The sequence below is a fragment of the Ammospiza nelsoni genome, chromosome W (genome assembly GCF_027579445.1).
Source record: "Ammospiza nelsoni isolate bAmmNel1 chromosome W, bAmmNel1.pri, whole genome shotgun sequence".
In the NCBI taxonomy this organism is placed as follows: Eukaryota; Metazoa; Chordata; class Aves; order Passeriformes; family Passerellidae; genus Ammospiza; species Ammospiza nelsoni.
The window spans coordinates 14,820,839-14,835,598 of NC_080668.1; the positions used below are offsets into that span (position 1 = coordinate 14,820,839).

Consider the following 14,760-nt stretch of genomic DNA (forward strand, 5'->3'; position numbering starts at 1 on the left):
CTTTTTACTATAAGGGACCTGATGCAACATCTAGAAGAGCCCTTGGTAAACTTTGAAGTGGGATCCCTAAATGAAGAATTTAAATTTTTGGTTGATACAGGGGCAGATAAGTCCTGTCTCAACAAAATACCAAAAGGTATGGAAATTGGGAGAAAATTTTGTGAAGTATTGGGTGCGGAGGGGAAACCATTTAGAGCATCAGTGATTGAAGAAGTGAAAATAATTGGAAACTCAAGGCAATGTGAAGCTAATTTTCTTTATCTGCCTAACTTGGAAAAAAGTTTGTTAGGAAGGGATCTGCAAGTTCATTTGGGGGTTGGGATTGTTCCAAGGGAAGGGAGGATGGTAGTACAAGTGATGAAGCTATCTCAAGGAGATGTTGCAGAGATAAATCCTGAGGTATGGGCTGAGGGGGGAAAGAGAGGCTTATTAGACATTCCACCGATAACAATAAAAATGCAGGATGATACCTCACCCATATGGGTTAAACAGTATCCGATTTCCCTAGAAGGAAAGAAGGGGCTTGCTATAGTCATTGAACAACTGTTGCAAGAGGGAATTTTAGAACCCTGCATGTCACCACATAATACCCCTATACTGGCAGTTAAGAAAGCTGAAGGGAAATATAGGCTGGTACAAGATTTGAGGGAAGTCAACAAAAGAACCATTGCCAGACATCCAGTTGTGCCCAACCCATATAGTCTCCTAAGCAGAATTCCAAGAGAACATGCTTGGTTCACTGTCATAGATTTGAAGGATGCTTTCTGGGCGTGTCCTCTGGCAACAGAATGTAGAGATTGGTTTGCCTTTGAATGGGAGGACCCGAGTACAAAAAGGAGACAACAGCTAAGGTGGACCCGATTACCACAGGGGTTCACTGAATCCCCCAGTCTCTTTGGACAAGCTTTAGAGAGTTTGTTGGAACAATTTGTCCCTGAAGAAGTGCAGATCCTGCAGTATGTTGATGACCTGATGGTGTCAGGAAAGGAAAAAGATCAGGTCAGACAAACTAGTATTAAGCTTTTGAATTTTCTAGGGGAGAAAGGACTAAAGGTTTCCCAAGGGAAACTACAATTTGTGCAATCAGAAGTAACATACTTGGGGCACATAATAGGGGGAAGGTATAAGAAATTAAGCCCTGACAAATTTCAGGTATTTTAGCTCTCCTGGCCCCAAAAATGAAAAGAGATGTGAGAAAACTCCTGGGCTTGTTCGGATATTGTAAGTTATGGTTGGATCAATACACACAGAGTGTGAAATTTCTGTACAATAAACTAGTGGATCCAGAACCCCTAATTTGGACAGCTGAAGATGATCAACAATTGGAAAACTTAAAAAATAAATTGTCTTCTGCCCTGGTCCTAAGCTTACCAGATCTCAGAAAGGGCTTTGACCTGTTTGTGAGTGCAGAAGGAGGTATAGCCTATGGAGTATTAACTCAAGAGTGGGGAGGGTGCAGGAAACCTGTGGCGTACATATCCAAATTGTTAGATCCAGTGGCTAGAGGCTGGCCAGTTTGTATACAAGCAGTAGCAGCAACCGCAATCCTGATAGAGGAGACCCAAAAATTGACCTTACAAGGAAAAATTTAAGTGCATACTCCTCATGATCTTAAGGCAGTACTGAGACAGAGGGCTCAGCAGTGGTTAACTGATACCAGAATATTAAAATATGAGATAATACTAATGAACACAGAGGACTTAGAATTTATCACATCAAATGCCCTCAATCCAGCACAATTCCTAATGGGAGAGTCTATAGAGAATTTAGAACATGATTGTCTTGAATTGGTTTACCTCCAAACAAAAGTAAGAGAAGATTTGGAAGATCAGCCTCTAGCAACTGGAAGAAGTTTATTCATAGATGGCTCTTCGAGAGTAGTAAATGGAAAAAGAGCTTCAGGTTATGCCATTATAGATGGAGAAACATTACAAATTGCAGACAAAGGGAAATTATCCCCAAACTGGTCAGCCCAAAGTTGTGAAATATATGCCCTGAAAAGGGGACTGGACTTACTGGAGGGGGACCGGGGAACCATTTATACGGACTCCCAATATGTCTATGGGACAGTTCATACATTTGGGAAAATATGGGAGGAACGTGGGTATTTAAGTTCGAAGGGAAAAAGCTTAGCCCATGAGAACCCAGTTAGATCAGTATTAGAAGCTCTACAGAAACCTACAGAAATAGCAGTGGTCCATATAAAGGGGCACCAAAGAGGAGACAGTTTTGAAGTTAGAGGAAACCGACTGGCTGATCAGAAAGCCAAAGAAGCAGCTTTAGAACCAGGGGATCCAGTAAAAATTTTAAAGGCAAAAATTACACCTGAAGAAGGGGAAAAAGGGGAAGAACCTGTATTTAGTGAAGAAGAATTAGAAGCTATAAAAGATTTAAAGTTACATCAAGGACAACGGGGAGAGTGGTTAACCTCAGATGGACGGGTGTTTTTGAATAAAGCACTGGCTCGGACAGTGCTAACAGAACGACATAAATTAACTCACTGGGGAGTCCAAGGACTATGTGATCATTTCTTAAGAAATAACCTATGCATCGGTGTATATAGCCTGGCTAAAGCTGTTACAAGAGGGTGTGTCATTTGTCAAAAAGTGAAACAGAAAGTTATGAGAAAAGTAGCACCTGGAGGAAGGGAATTAGCTTTGAGACCCTTCCAAAGCATACAGATAGATTTCACTGAGATGCCCCCAGTGCAAGCGTACAGATATTTACTGGTTATAGTTGATCATCTCACACACTGGGTAGAAGCCTTCCCAACCAGAAGGGAAACAGCTCAAGTCGTAGCAAAAGCAATCCTAGAGAACATTATCCCCAGATATGGAATGGTGAACACCATAGATTCAGACCGAGGTCCACATTTTGTGTCCCAAACATTGCAAAATATAATTGGGGCTTTAGGAATGAAATGGAGGTTGCATACTCCGTGGCACCCCCAGAGTTCTGGGAGGGTGGAGCGAATGAACAAAACTATCAAATATGTGTTAACTAAATTGATTGAAGAAACAAAAATGAATTGGCTGAAGTGTTTGCCCCTAGCGCTATTGCGCATCAGAACAAGACCTCGGTCTGACATAAGAATTTCACCTTATGAAATGATGTTTGGGCTGCCATCCTTGTTAACACCTTATAGCACAGGAGACTATCTGGAAGGGGAAGAAGCTACCAGAAAGTATTTAGAAATAATTGGAAGAACTCTGGAAGGACTTAGAAAGAAAGGATACCTTCCCCAAACTTCCCCTCTCGACACAAAAGTTCATAACATTAGCCCAGGAGATTGGGTTTTGATAAAATCATGGAATACGGGAACATTAATGCCTAAATTTGAAGGCCCCTTCCAGGTGCTCCTAATCACTAATTCAGCTGTGCGGACCAAAGAAAAAGGTTGGACTCATATTACAAGAATAAAAGGGCCAGTCTCACCCCCAGGTACGGGACCAGATCCAACATCAGCTTCTCCTTCTGGCATTGGGCCAGACTCCCAGTTTTTCCCTCTGGCATTGGGGCAGAGTCCACACCACTCACCTCCGGGCACTGGATAAGGATTCATCCACATCACAAGTTAATTCACCTGAGTATACTGTGATTTAAAGTTGACTCTCAGAAGGAAGAGTCAAAAAGACTGAACTGTGTGGAGAAAAAAAATTGGTACCAAGAGTTCTAACATTGCTTAAAATGTTTCAAGACTGTTCTGTGTAAACTATGTTGGTAAAAAGTTTAAGACTGTAAATAAGTAATTCTGGTTTAAGTTTCCCAATTTAATTCTAAAGACTCCAGGTTAATCCTCTACAGAACACTCCCTGCGGGGGGAAACCAAAATTGGTAGGGAACAGACCAAGAGAGGTTTAACCAGAGAAGCGGGTGGAAGGGACTCTAAAGAGCTTGGAAGCTTCTTCTCACTAAAATTCCCAAGGAGGCAAGGCCGGGTGGGCAGGCTGTGCAAGATGACCCATACCAGACTCTTGAGAAGGGTAGTAATGATGGCTCTGATTGCTGGTGGTGCTCTGGGAAGCCCAGCTGAGCCGTGCAGTGAATGCTACCAACCCTGCTATGAGGAGGAAGTGAGCTCCTTGTCGAGAGTCCACATCAGTTCTAACCCTGATTGTGTTAACCTCTCCCAATTGGTCCTTTATAAGAAAAATAAGAGAGTGTATTGGAGAGCATACAATACTGCCACTTTTAGGCAGCCACTCCTAGGAGAGTGCCCCATAAAGGGGAAGCCTGGTTGTGCTTTGAATGTGATGCTGCTGAAACAAGCTCAGCAGATCTAGTAAAAAGAAAAGAAATGGTGAAAACGGTAAGAAGAATTGTTTGTAACAAGTATTTAGCAGTGGAGTATTCAGTCACCCAGTGGATCCCAAGAGATCCAAATAAATTAGAGTCTGTTGAAAAAAAGGAAAGAGACAAGTGTACTCACCATGAAGTTTATGAATGTTATGAGTGTACTGAAAAAGAGATAAACCCCTTTTGGAATGCATTTCAGGGGAGCTCTTAACCCCTAGATTTGATCTCTGATACCACAACACACACCAAATTGTCAGGAGACTGGTCTGGCAGTTGCATGGCTATAGTGATAAAACCAATTTTCTTCTTATTACCCAAAGAAACTGGATCAAGTTTGGGAGTTCCTATATATAATGATTTGGGAGAAATTAAACAATACAGGCAAAGTGAAATAGAAATTGAGAAAATCCAAAATTGTAAAAGCCAAGTTCGGATCCCAATATCTATGTTAAACAAAGTCATCTGGCTCCAGGCAGTATTAAAAATAAAGAATTCAATGATTAGGAACATTTCAAACGAAATAAAAAGATTAGCATGTGTAAATAATCAAGAACAAACTCCTACACTTGATCCCAGTTGGTGGGAGAACCTGGAGATTTTCAGAAAAGATGTATGGGAAAAGGTAGTTTTTCTCGCTGTGTGTGTACTTGGAGGATTGTTCTTTTTACTATGCTTATTTATCTGTTTCAGTAAAATAGTATTTGCCGTGCAGACCAACCTGAAGAAACCAAGGAAAGTAACAAGGTTAAGTAACCATGATTACCAAAGTGCACAAGAAATTTATAGTCGATTCAAAACAAAAAATTGTAAGTTGATGTGAGCTTAAAATCTAAGCTCGATCAAAGAAAAAGAGGGGGGACTGTTATGAACAAAACTTCAGTTGATTTTTTTCTGTGAGAAAAAGGTTACCACTACTGCTGGGCTGCTGCCTGTGTTATGGTAATTACGGGTCGTTGTTGTTAATGGTTGTTTTTGTATTAGTAAAAGCCCTGGCTGTGGCAAGGTAATGGCCCTTCTCCGAGACAGTAAAGGGTGGGGACCTTCCCGAACAGTGAGGAGAAGAGACCTGGGGGGGGGGGTTATGCAAAGTGACTCCAGGACCAGCATGCTGTGGGGGACTACGGCTCCAAACGTACGGAGAAAACCCCAAAAACAACGAGCCAAATAAGAGTTGAGAGACTGGAGTGATGTCGGGACATGAGGAGCTGAGTGCTGAGCCTGCAGAGATGCGGAACACCTTCGGAGTCCCTCTCGCCCTGACCATGGGAGTCGTCCCCAGCGCCGAGACTGAGAGGGATGGCGCCGGGAAAAGTAACATCGGATGCGATCACCACGCCCTAAAGGCTCCCATGAGGACATGATTCCCCAGCTCTGCCCCTAGTGGACAGAGCTGCGCTTTATCCTCCTCCTCTGGGTCGCCCTGGGAGAGACGACGGGAGACTGCAGCCCCGCCGAGCTGCCCAATCCTGAGCTGATCACTTTTTCATAAAGGCATTAAAAAGGAGAAGAAGTCTCCTGGCCCTGTTTATTTCAAAAGATATATAGAAATAAAATTCGGTTCAGCTATCAAAATTTTATATCAAACCTGTGTGTCTTGTGATTTTTGGTGCCTTTTTTTTGTATGCTAAGTCTGAGATGCAGACAGCGTGCTGAACTTCTGATAAGAGAAAAATAAACAACAACCTGAAGACTGAAAAAAACAGAAGTCCCATCTGTCTCAATACTGGCACAGAATTTTGAAGGGGTCTCTCCATCAGGAGGATCCTCGGGGAGGGTTTCCACAAACTGGTGCCCCTGTGTAAAAGTGCGAACTCGGCAGGAAGAGATTGTGCCAGGACTCTCCTTGATGAAAGCCAGGAGCCAGAAAAATTCCTCCAGAGGTGAATATCTCGGCGTCTTGGACACTTGGAAAACCCGGTACAAGGGAGCCATATTTCTGTGAGTTGCTGGTTGGAGCACGGACAGATACCCAAGGATGACAGACCCATTAGGGTCGGCTAAGCTGTCAAGGAGCCAATATGGGGGGTAACGTCTCGAAAACAGAGGCAGATGTCGTTAATTGTAGTATATGGTAGAGATAATTAATGCTGTAGAAGTAGATATATATGTGTATAAAATATTGTGAAGATTCAGAGTTATGCCTCTGACCACTCTGGCTGGGAACAGAGTTCTATTCTTATTGTAACCAGTTCCAGGACAGTGTTAAGATAATATCAGGTCTGTTACCATATGAATGGGACGATCCCGGGCTATTACAGACGATTTCCTCTGGCACCTACACCTGGGAGATAGCATCTGGACCTTCCTGGAATGGAATGTCTCGAGGAGCTCACGTGACCTGCACCTGGACATGATTTCATCGCAGTACTCAGGAACTGGTATCATCCTAGTACATGTGAAGGCAGCTTCTGCCTGGATACTCAGACATTCGTCTGCATCTCTGGATTGGCCTTTGTCTGTTCCTACACCTGTATGGATCCAACTCTACATGTGAAGGGACACAAAGAAATATGTGGTCATCCCTGCCCCAGGCAGAATAAACTGTATATAAGCTGGCCACTGGAAGCACTCAGGAGTACCTCTGGGGAAATGCTGTCTCTCTGTCAGCCGCAACCCTAGGTCACCCAGCGCCTGTACCCGGGGCTGATGCTGTCTTGGCTGTTGTGTTTTTTTTTCTTTTTTCGAAATTTCTGTTATTGATCTAATAAATCTTTGTTAAATTTTTCATAAATTTGGCTACCGATTTGATAATTTATAACATTAATGATCTAGAGATAATGATGAGGTAGCATCCAGTCCGGGTCTCTAGACAGGAACTGGAAACTGTGTTCTCCTGGGTGAGGGAGGAATTCCCCAATGTTACAGTTACAGATTTATTTGACCCAGATCTATGGGAGGATGTTAATATGGAACTCTATCATTCTGCGACACGCAAAGACCAGAAGGCTGCGAGCCTTCTGTCAATCTGCAGAGTTGTTTATGAGGTAATTCATGAGGCAAAATGCCAAAAACCTCTTGCAAAAAGTACTTTGCAAACACCCCAGGGGCTGCAGGGTGTTCCCTTGCAGGCGGGAGTGCCAGGGCCCGCAGCCCCTTCCTCCGAAGCTGCAAAGACTCTCCAGGAGACTCCACAGCCCCCCCCTCCTCCCTCCCCCCCCTTAGTCCTGGGCAAAACTGTCCCCCCTGAATCACAAGAGGAAGGCGTTATGCGTTATCCCTGTGAATGCAGGCACGGAGTCGTCCCGATGGATAAGGTGGAGTTCTACCTGTTAATTATTGTAATCACCAGTTGTTTTCGTTAACTACTCCTTTTGTATCAGTACTGTCCTGCCTAAAAGCCAGGTTGATAGCCCTTCTCGGACAGTGAAAGGAGGGGACATGAGGGAGGGACATCAGAGGGCATACAAAATAACCTCGGAACCAGCATGCCACGGGAAAGCCACCCCACCAAACTTACCAAAAGACCCCAAAAACAACGAGCCAACACAGAATTAAGTGATCAAAGTGATGTCTGGACGCGAGGAACAAAGTACCGAGCCTGCAGAGATGCTGAGAACCTTTGTTGCCCCTCGCCCTGAGCAAAGACCTCAGCTGGAGCCAGGACCATAGGACAGCAAACCCGAAAGTTGTAAGACGGAGTATACCCTCACTGCTCTTGTGAGGATGGGACCCCCAGCTCTGCCCCCTAGTGGACAAAGCTGCACACTCCTCCTCCTCCTCCGAGTCGCCCTCAGAGCGACGACGGAGAGACCACGGATCCATCGAGCCTCCCAATCTTGAGCTGATCACTTTTAATAAAGGCTTTAGAAAGGAGAAAAAGTCTTCTGCCCTGTTTATTTCAGGAGGGACCTCGGGGCCGTTTAAAACTCAAATTGCTCTTGGGACCATCGGATCAGGCAGATATGGCATTTTTTGAATCATTTACAACTGCGCATGTCTCAGGAGCAGCGGGATCCAGAACACACGTTTCTCCACCCCCCTCCCCACCTTGGGGGATGTTCCAGGCAGCTAAGCCTGCCTCCGGAGCTTCTGTGGCAACGCCCCTGCCACTTCGCGGTCCACCCACAGCTCCTGCCCCCTCCCATGCCCTGAAAATGACGTCAGAGGCGTCTTTCCAGTCCCCCCGTTCAGCAGGGGCGGGCTCGGAGCCCGATGACATCATCTTAGTTCCATCCCCATTTGCTTCTGAGCCCCAACCCACGGCACAATGGGCAGGATCGAGTGGGTCCGACGTCATCCCCCCCTCGCCCCCCCTTCCCGCCAGACTGCGCAGCCTCTGAGTGTGCCCGGGGCCTCTCCTTCCTTCGTCCAAGCGGCAGCTGCGCTGTGGGGGCTGCCAGAACCTACAGCTATGGCTGTGCCCCTGGACTCGTCACTGCTCACTGCAGATTCGGGACTGCCTGCTGCAGCCCGAACACAGCTCTGGCACGGCTCAGCAGCACCGGCACCGGCAGCGACTGCAGCTGCAACAACCAGTCCCTCTGCAATCCAGGGAGCAGAGGCTGGACCCAGATCGGGATCCTCGCAACCAAACTATGCAGCAACAGTGCCACCAAGTGGAACAACAGTACCACTGCAGCAAGTTCAACCACACTACAGACTAAATATCATAGTCTCAGAACCTCTGCTTGAAACACAGTTAGGCCCAGCCCCATAAGTACCTTTTCCAGTTCCCTTCTCAGGTGAACAGAATATGATGAATATATTCCCAGGTAAATGGGAAGTGTCGGGACAAGACACAACAGCTGCAGCATACGTTCCAAAGACTGGTCAGGAGAACAGAGATCAAGCCATGAGTGATTTAGGAGCACAAAACCCACCAGCTCAAGATATCAGCAGCGAAAATATAACCATCACAGCCTCACGAGGCATTCCTGTACCATCACAGGCCCCATCCGACTTTTGGACCACAACAGGCAGCACTCCAGTACTTCACATGCCTGCCCCAACAGCTTGGTTTCCAGGGCAACAGTCCAGCTCCATGACTCGCCCTCACCTTTTCCCATTTTCAAAAGACTTCATGTGGCAGCTCTTCCTCCAGGTCAGGGAATGTGCTCAGGAATTCCTACCACAACATGGTGCACACTTTCCTCAAACCTCCTTTCCAGGGCAAGATGGCAACACCCTTTCTGCATCCTTTGTAAATACTTGCTACATATCTATATCGGTACCATCTGCAATGCCACCAATGGCAGGTTCAGCCATTGCACCCTCTTTTCCCCTGTGTGCACCACCACAAATGTCCCTCCCCATGCCTCAAACAGGAGGGTGAGGGATGCATGGAATGCATGCAACCTTCAGGCCAGAAGGTACATCCTGGCAGATTACAAATCCACAGAATACGGGCATGGATATGGTTCCATTTAACAGAAATGTCTCAAGAAATACGTCCGGTTCAACAAACTGGGCAGACATCAGGAAGAAAGCACTGAAAGAAAGAGACTTTGATATAGCAGACACAGATAGCATCACATTGCCAGTGAGATACGCAAGATGAAATGAAAATCCTAGATGGGAACCTCTGGATCATGATGTTGTCAAAGATTTGATGGAAGCAGTGAAAAATAATGGTTTGGGATCCCCATACTTCAAACAGCTTTTGAGAGGCGCATTCAACAATTATGACTTGATACATTTTTTCATTGTAGGTGCATTGCCTCGACAATGTTTACAGATTCACAACTCCTGCTGTGGAATGCAAGATGGCAGAGGGCTCTCCTTCAACTGAGAAATAGTTATGCGGGAGGATCACATGCAGCTCTCACACTGGCTCAATTAGCAAGAGATGAATCCCATGACAAACATGAAGATCAGTCAGCCGTGTTGCCTCGAGATGCGATTGCGGACATTAAAGAGGCGGCATGAAAGGCAATTTTGCAAATTCAACCAGTTAGAACTCCAGAAGGCATTTACACAGAAATAAAGCAAGGTCTTTCTGAGCCCTTCACTTCATTCATCTATCATCTCATGCAAGCAGTGGACAGACAAGTAAGTGATGAAGCGGCAAAGCCACATCTACTTCGAAGCCTCGCTTTCGCAAATGCCAATGCAGAATGCAAACATATAATTAGTGCCATGCCTGGTCAACTAACCATGACTGAAATGATAGAGGCATGCAGTAAGGTGGGCACACCTCAGTACATCGCAAAAGGCCATGTTTCAAGAGTGGGAAATTTGGACATATAACAAAATATTGCCCAGTCTGTAGGAAATGCGACAGCACTGAATCATTGCCCAAGATGCAGAAAAGGGAGACACTATGCAAATCAGTGGTATTCCAAATATGACATAGATGGACATATTTTACCGTGAAAAGTGTTTCCCAGCAAGTGAAACCACTGTGTAAAGATACACATTCATTAGTAATGATTCAACTACCCAAAATTTCTCTGAAGACAGAACATTTGGGAAACTTCAATCACATCCTATCTGCGGGGTCATCAGCTGATTCCCCAATGATTTGATGTTTGGGGATTGCTGGTAGTGAACTTGTAACCTCTGTTATTTCTGTTTTCTATAGGTAATACTGATAAATAGAGATTGTTGTTAATATTACGTGAATGCTTCAAAAAGGGTTGTCTTAACCCCTTTGAACATTTGCTGCTAATATATTGACTATGTAATATGAATTTACTGATTTTTGTAATAAGAATTATTATTAAGGTATTGTTGTGGTATTTACAGCCAGCTTTCATATGTTTTACCATCCCTTTGTGTGATCACCTACAAGACACATGTCTCTTCAGGATCCTGCTTTTTGTTTTCTAACAGCTTATACATTTTCTTTATCCAGACTGCTAGTCTCGTGGCTTTCTTCAGTTATTATTACAGAAGTACTCCAGCAGAGAGTCCAGCTGTAACATTAACTTCTTTCTTTGGGTTTTGGTTTCGTACTAGGTAATCAGTCTCTCATTCAGCTGCACTTCCTCCACCTTCACACTCTCAGTGTCCAGATCCAGGCTCATAATCCTGCTTGTGACCACTTTCAAATCTTTGAAGAACAGGTTTGCTGTGTTTGAAGAACCTCTATCCTGAAGGAAACTTGGGAGGGATTCAATTACTTGATGGTTTGATTGGTTTTTAACCCTAAGGTTTTTTACTCATAACTGCTATTTTTAAGAGCCTTGTTTTAAAATGTTTTAAGTGACACTCACCAATTAGAGTTCGGGCTCTGGCCAAGCTCTAGCTCTACTCAGATGGGATGATTGACAATAAACTCAGATGTTTTCTGCATAAAAAAGTATTCAAGTCGTTTTGGCTTGGAAATTTGACCCTCTATATGACAGCTGAACTTACTTTTAAAGTGAGCTTGGAGAATCATTATCTGGACATGATGTTCCAATTCTCTACTGATCTGAGGTTTATCAGCTGCTGCAGACTCTGAGATGACAGTTCAGTGTTGCAGTGCTTAGTAATTATATCATTTCACATGTGTTATTGATTATGTGCATTATCTGATTGATTCCTAATTACTGTTAGTGTCTTCTTTACTACATGCATTGTTTTGCTCTGTTTCCTCATTCTCATAACCAAAGAGTGTTAGTAATAGCAACTTATGTCATTATCTTACATGTCTCTATGCAATTTTGCAAAACAGAACTGATCAATACTTTATTTCTCATAGCATGGCCTGTTCTGCACTTCCAGGATTTTGAGAAAATCCTCCAGTCCCTGCAGGGACACGTGTTTGCTTGTGTTTTAACAGGTGCAGAGTCCAGGTGGATTTCAGTGAAGAATGTGAAACTCTATCAAGTGCAAGGCAACTATGACCACTCCACAAGCAGAGAAGAAGTCACACAGATGTGGCTTGCACAGATTCCAACCCTTGTGTTTCGCCCACAGAAGATTGTGGACTTTGGGTTTCTTTATGGGTGTGGAAATCAGTGGTACTGTAGAATTTTTGTTAGATGATAGAGGAGTGATGAAGGATTCCCAAACTAGAGTTCCAACAGGAGTGTTGCTGGCAAGATGTTCAAGTGACAAACATGAGCTGGTAAATGACCTTTTCTCATATTATAGAAACTTCTGTATCTAAAAGAAGCAGATCCTGACATTTATCTAGACAGCACTGTTCAAAGTCCAGTAACTACATAAATAAAAATTTCCTAATCCTTGCCTACATGCATTTTTTAAAATAAACTTGCCCAATGAAGAGATGAATGCCTAGAGTTAGGTTAAATAAGGACTAGCAACTTATTACTCTGAGATTAATATGGTTTCAAATGGGCATCACAACACAGTGCCTTCTCATGCTTGAAAATAAAGGGTATGGGAAGAAGCATATGTGGCCATGTACCCTACAAACCTCCAGGCTTGACCCAGGTGTAAGGTTCAATTGGACATGCTATATTCACATCAGAAAAGGAAAACAGCACTAAAATCTGCAAACTTTTTTTTTAAGAGTAAGCTTTTGTATATTTAAAGCAAATAAACACACACACTGACAATTAAGTGCCTTACTCATGACTTTAAAATGACAAAGCAAGCATTCACTCACAGCACTGACTCCCAATATGATAGGACAGAGCAGACAACATGGGTTTTTTTCTGTCCCCAGAGAAAAATGTGAGAATAGACAGTATAAGGTGGTGCAAAGACTGGATTTGCTTTGAAATTAAGTAAAACAGAATAAGACGCAGTAAAAAATAAGCAGAAGTAAAATGCACAGTGAAGTTCAGTAATAAGTAAAATGCATACTTTTAGAAGTTCAGTAATATTTAGATGGTGTGCAATTTAGTTGATCATAAAAACACTGATGTTGTCCTTCATTAGATTTCAGAGTTGATTTTACATTTGGTTTGTTGGTTGCTCAAGGAATAATGTCATAAAAACAAAACCTATATATGGTATTAATAATTTAGTCTATCACATGAAAAAGCCTTCATATTTATTGGAAGCTTATCTTACTGCAGTCTTAAAAGCTACTTCTGCAAGCAAACCATTTGAAGCACCCTTTGACAATTTTCTTACCACTGCCTCGTTCTTTGGAACAGATGGATTTTACATTGTGAGAAGGCTGCCTTGGATCCAAAAAGGAGACATGTGCCTGTGATCCTACTGCATACACTGACCACTCCGGACCATAAGCCAAACACACATTCTCCCTGCAGTATGGCAACTTTGTGGAAAGTAACTAGAAACAAAGGAAAGACAAATCAACAAATTATGATAAGAGAAAAAAAAAAACCACTAATAAAACAATTCTGTAATTCTGTAAACTATGTTCAAGGAAGTTGCAGTGAAAAAACCCAAAATGCAGCTATAAATAAGTTCATCACAACTATAGAAGTTTAAGAGAAAAGCAACCTGACTCAGAGAAAAAACAACCCCTGAAGATTAGATGCCTTATCTGAACAAAACTGAGATGATAAAGGCTGAACCATGTATTATGCAAAGAACAATGGACATTTTGGCATATTGTTTTACATCTTTCTAAGCTGGTATTTCTTCAGCAGGTGTACAGAGACATGATCTCAGCTGAAAAAGCTTACTTCATACAGTAGTATAGATATTTGTGGGTTTGATCTATAATTACACTTAAATAAGTGCAACTTCCTTTATGAAGGCTACTAATTAAGTATCAATTATACTCTCTATGGAACAGCTCACTTCAGCTCACCCAGAACTGGCAGAAAGTTAAGAGCACTTCTCACCCTTAAAAATAAGGTGAGTGGGAAGTTTCTTTCCCCAAGTTCTAATATTTAGGACATTGCATTTTACTTAAAGATTTATGTGTTTGTCATGGTTTAGGAATGGTATTCCCCAATTTAGTGTTCCCACTGAATCACCCCAGACCACACACCGCTTACACACTTCCCCCCCACCTCCCCCTGCAGTGGGCTGAAGAGGAGAATTGGAGGCAAAAAAAGGTAAAGGTCATGGGATGTGATAAGAACAATTTACTAGAAACAGCAATGAAATAAGAAAATGAACAGTAACAACAACAATACTAAAAGCAGAGTGTACAAGACAGGTGAACGATTCACATGCGGTTGCTCACTACACGGAATCCAGCACAACCTGACCATACACCCCAGAAAAACCAAAAAAATGCCACCCTCCGCTGTCCCCTCTGCCCATGACATGAGGTGGTATTAAATAATCTCAGGGTCTGGACTGTGCCCCTCCCAACTGCTGCAAAAATTAACCCTGTCCTGGACAGAACCAGGACTTCATCCAACCCTTATTCTATACCATCTAAATCACACACAGATCCTACAACTTATAGATATATACACACACACAAGTGTCACAGACATCTTTTGTGAAAAATCCTTTCTTTAGGATTTTTCCCCTTTCTGAGAAGCTGTGGCCTCAGCAACAAAATGTAAACAATGGTTATCTGCTGCTGTGGAATGCAACAGGTGGATGCGTGATTGGTCTTGGGTGAATGTTTGGATTTACCGACCACTCACGGCAGAGCTGGGTCTCACTCTGTGCTGAGACACAGACCTTTGTTTATTC

The 14,760-nt window shown here is 43.3% G+C and overlaps 1 protein-coding gene across 2 annotated transcripts in view; it reads right to left on the reverse strand.

Moving 5' to 3' along the window:
* The window catches only part of LOC132086179 (DDB1- and CUL4-associated factor 12-like), a 50,669-nt gene that overhangs the window by 9,818 nt on the left and 26,091 nt on the right, over positions 1-14,760 (reverse strand). For both annotated transcript variants that reach the window (XM_059491651.1, XM_059491650.1), the window contains exon 7: positions 13,267-13,429. In XM_059491651.1, coding sequence (XP_059347634.1) covers positions 13,267-13,429 — 163 coding nt within the window. The remainder of the gene's footprint in view (positions 1-13,266; positions 13,430-14,760) is intronic.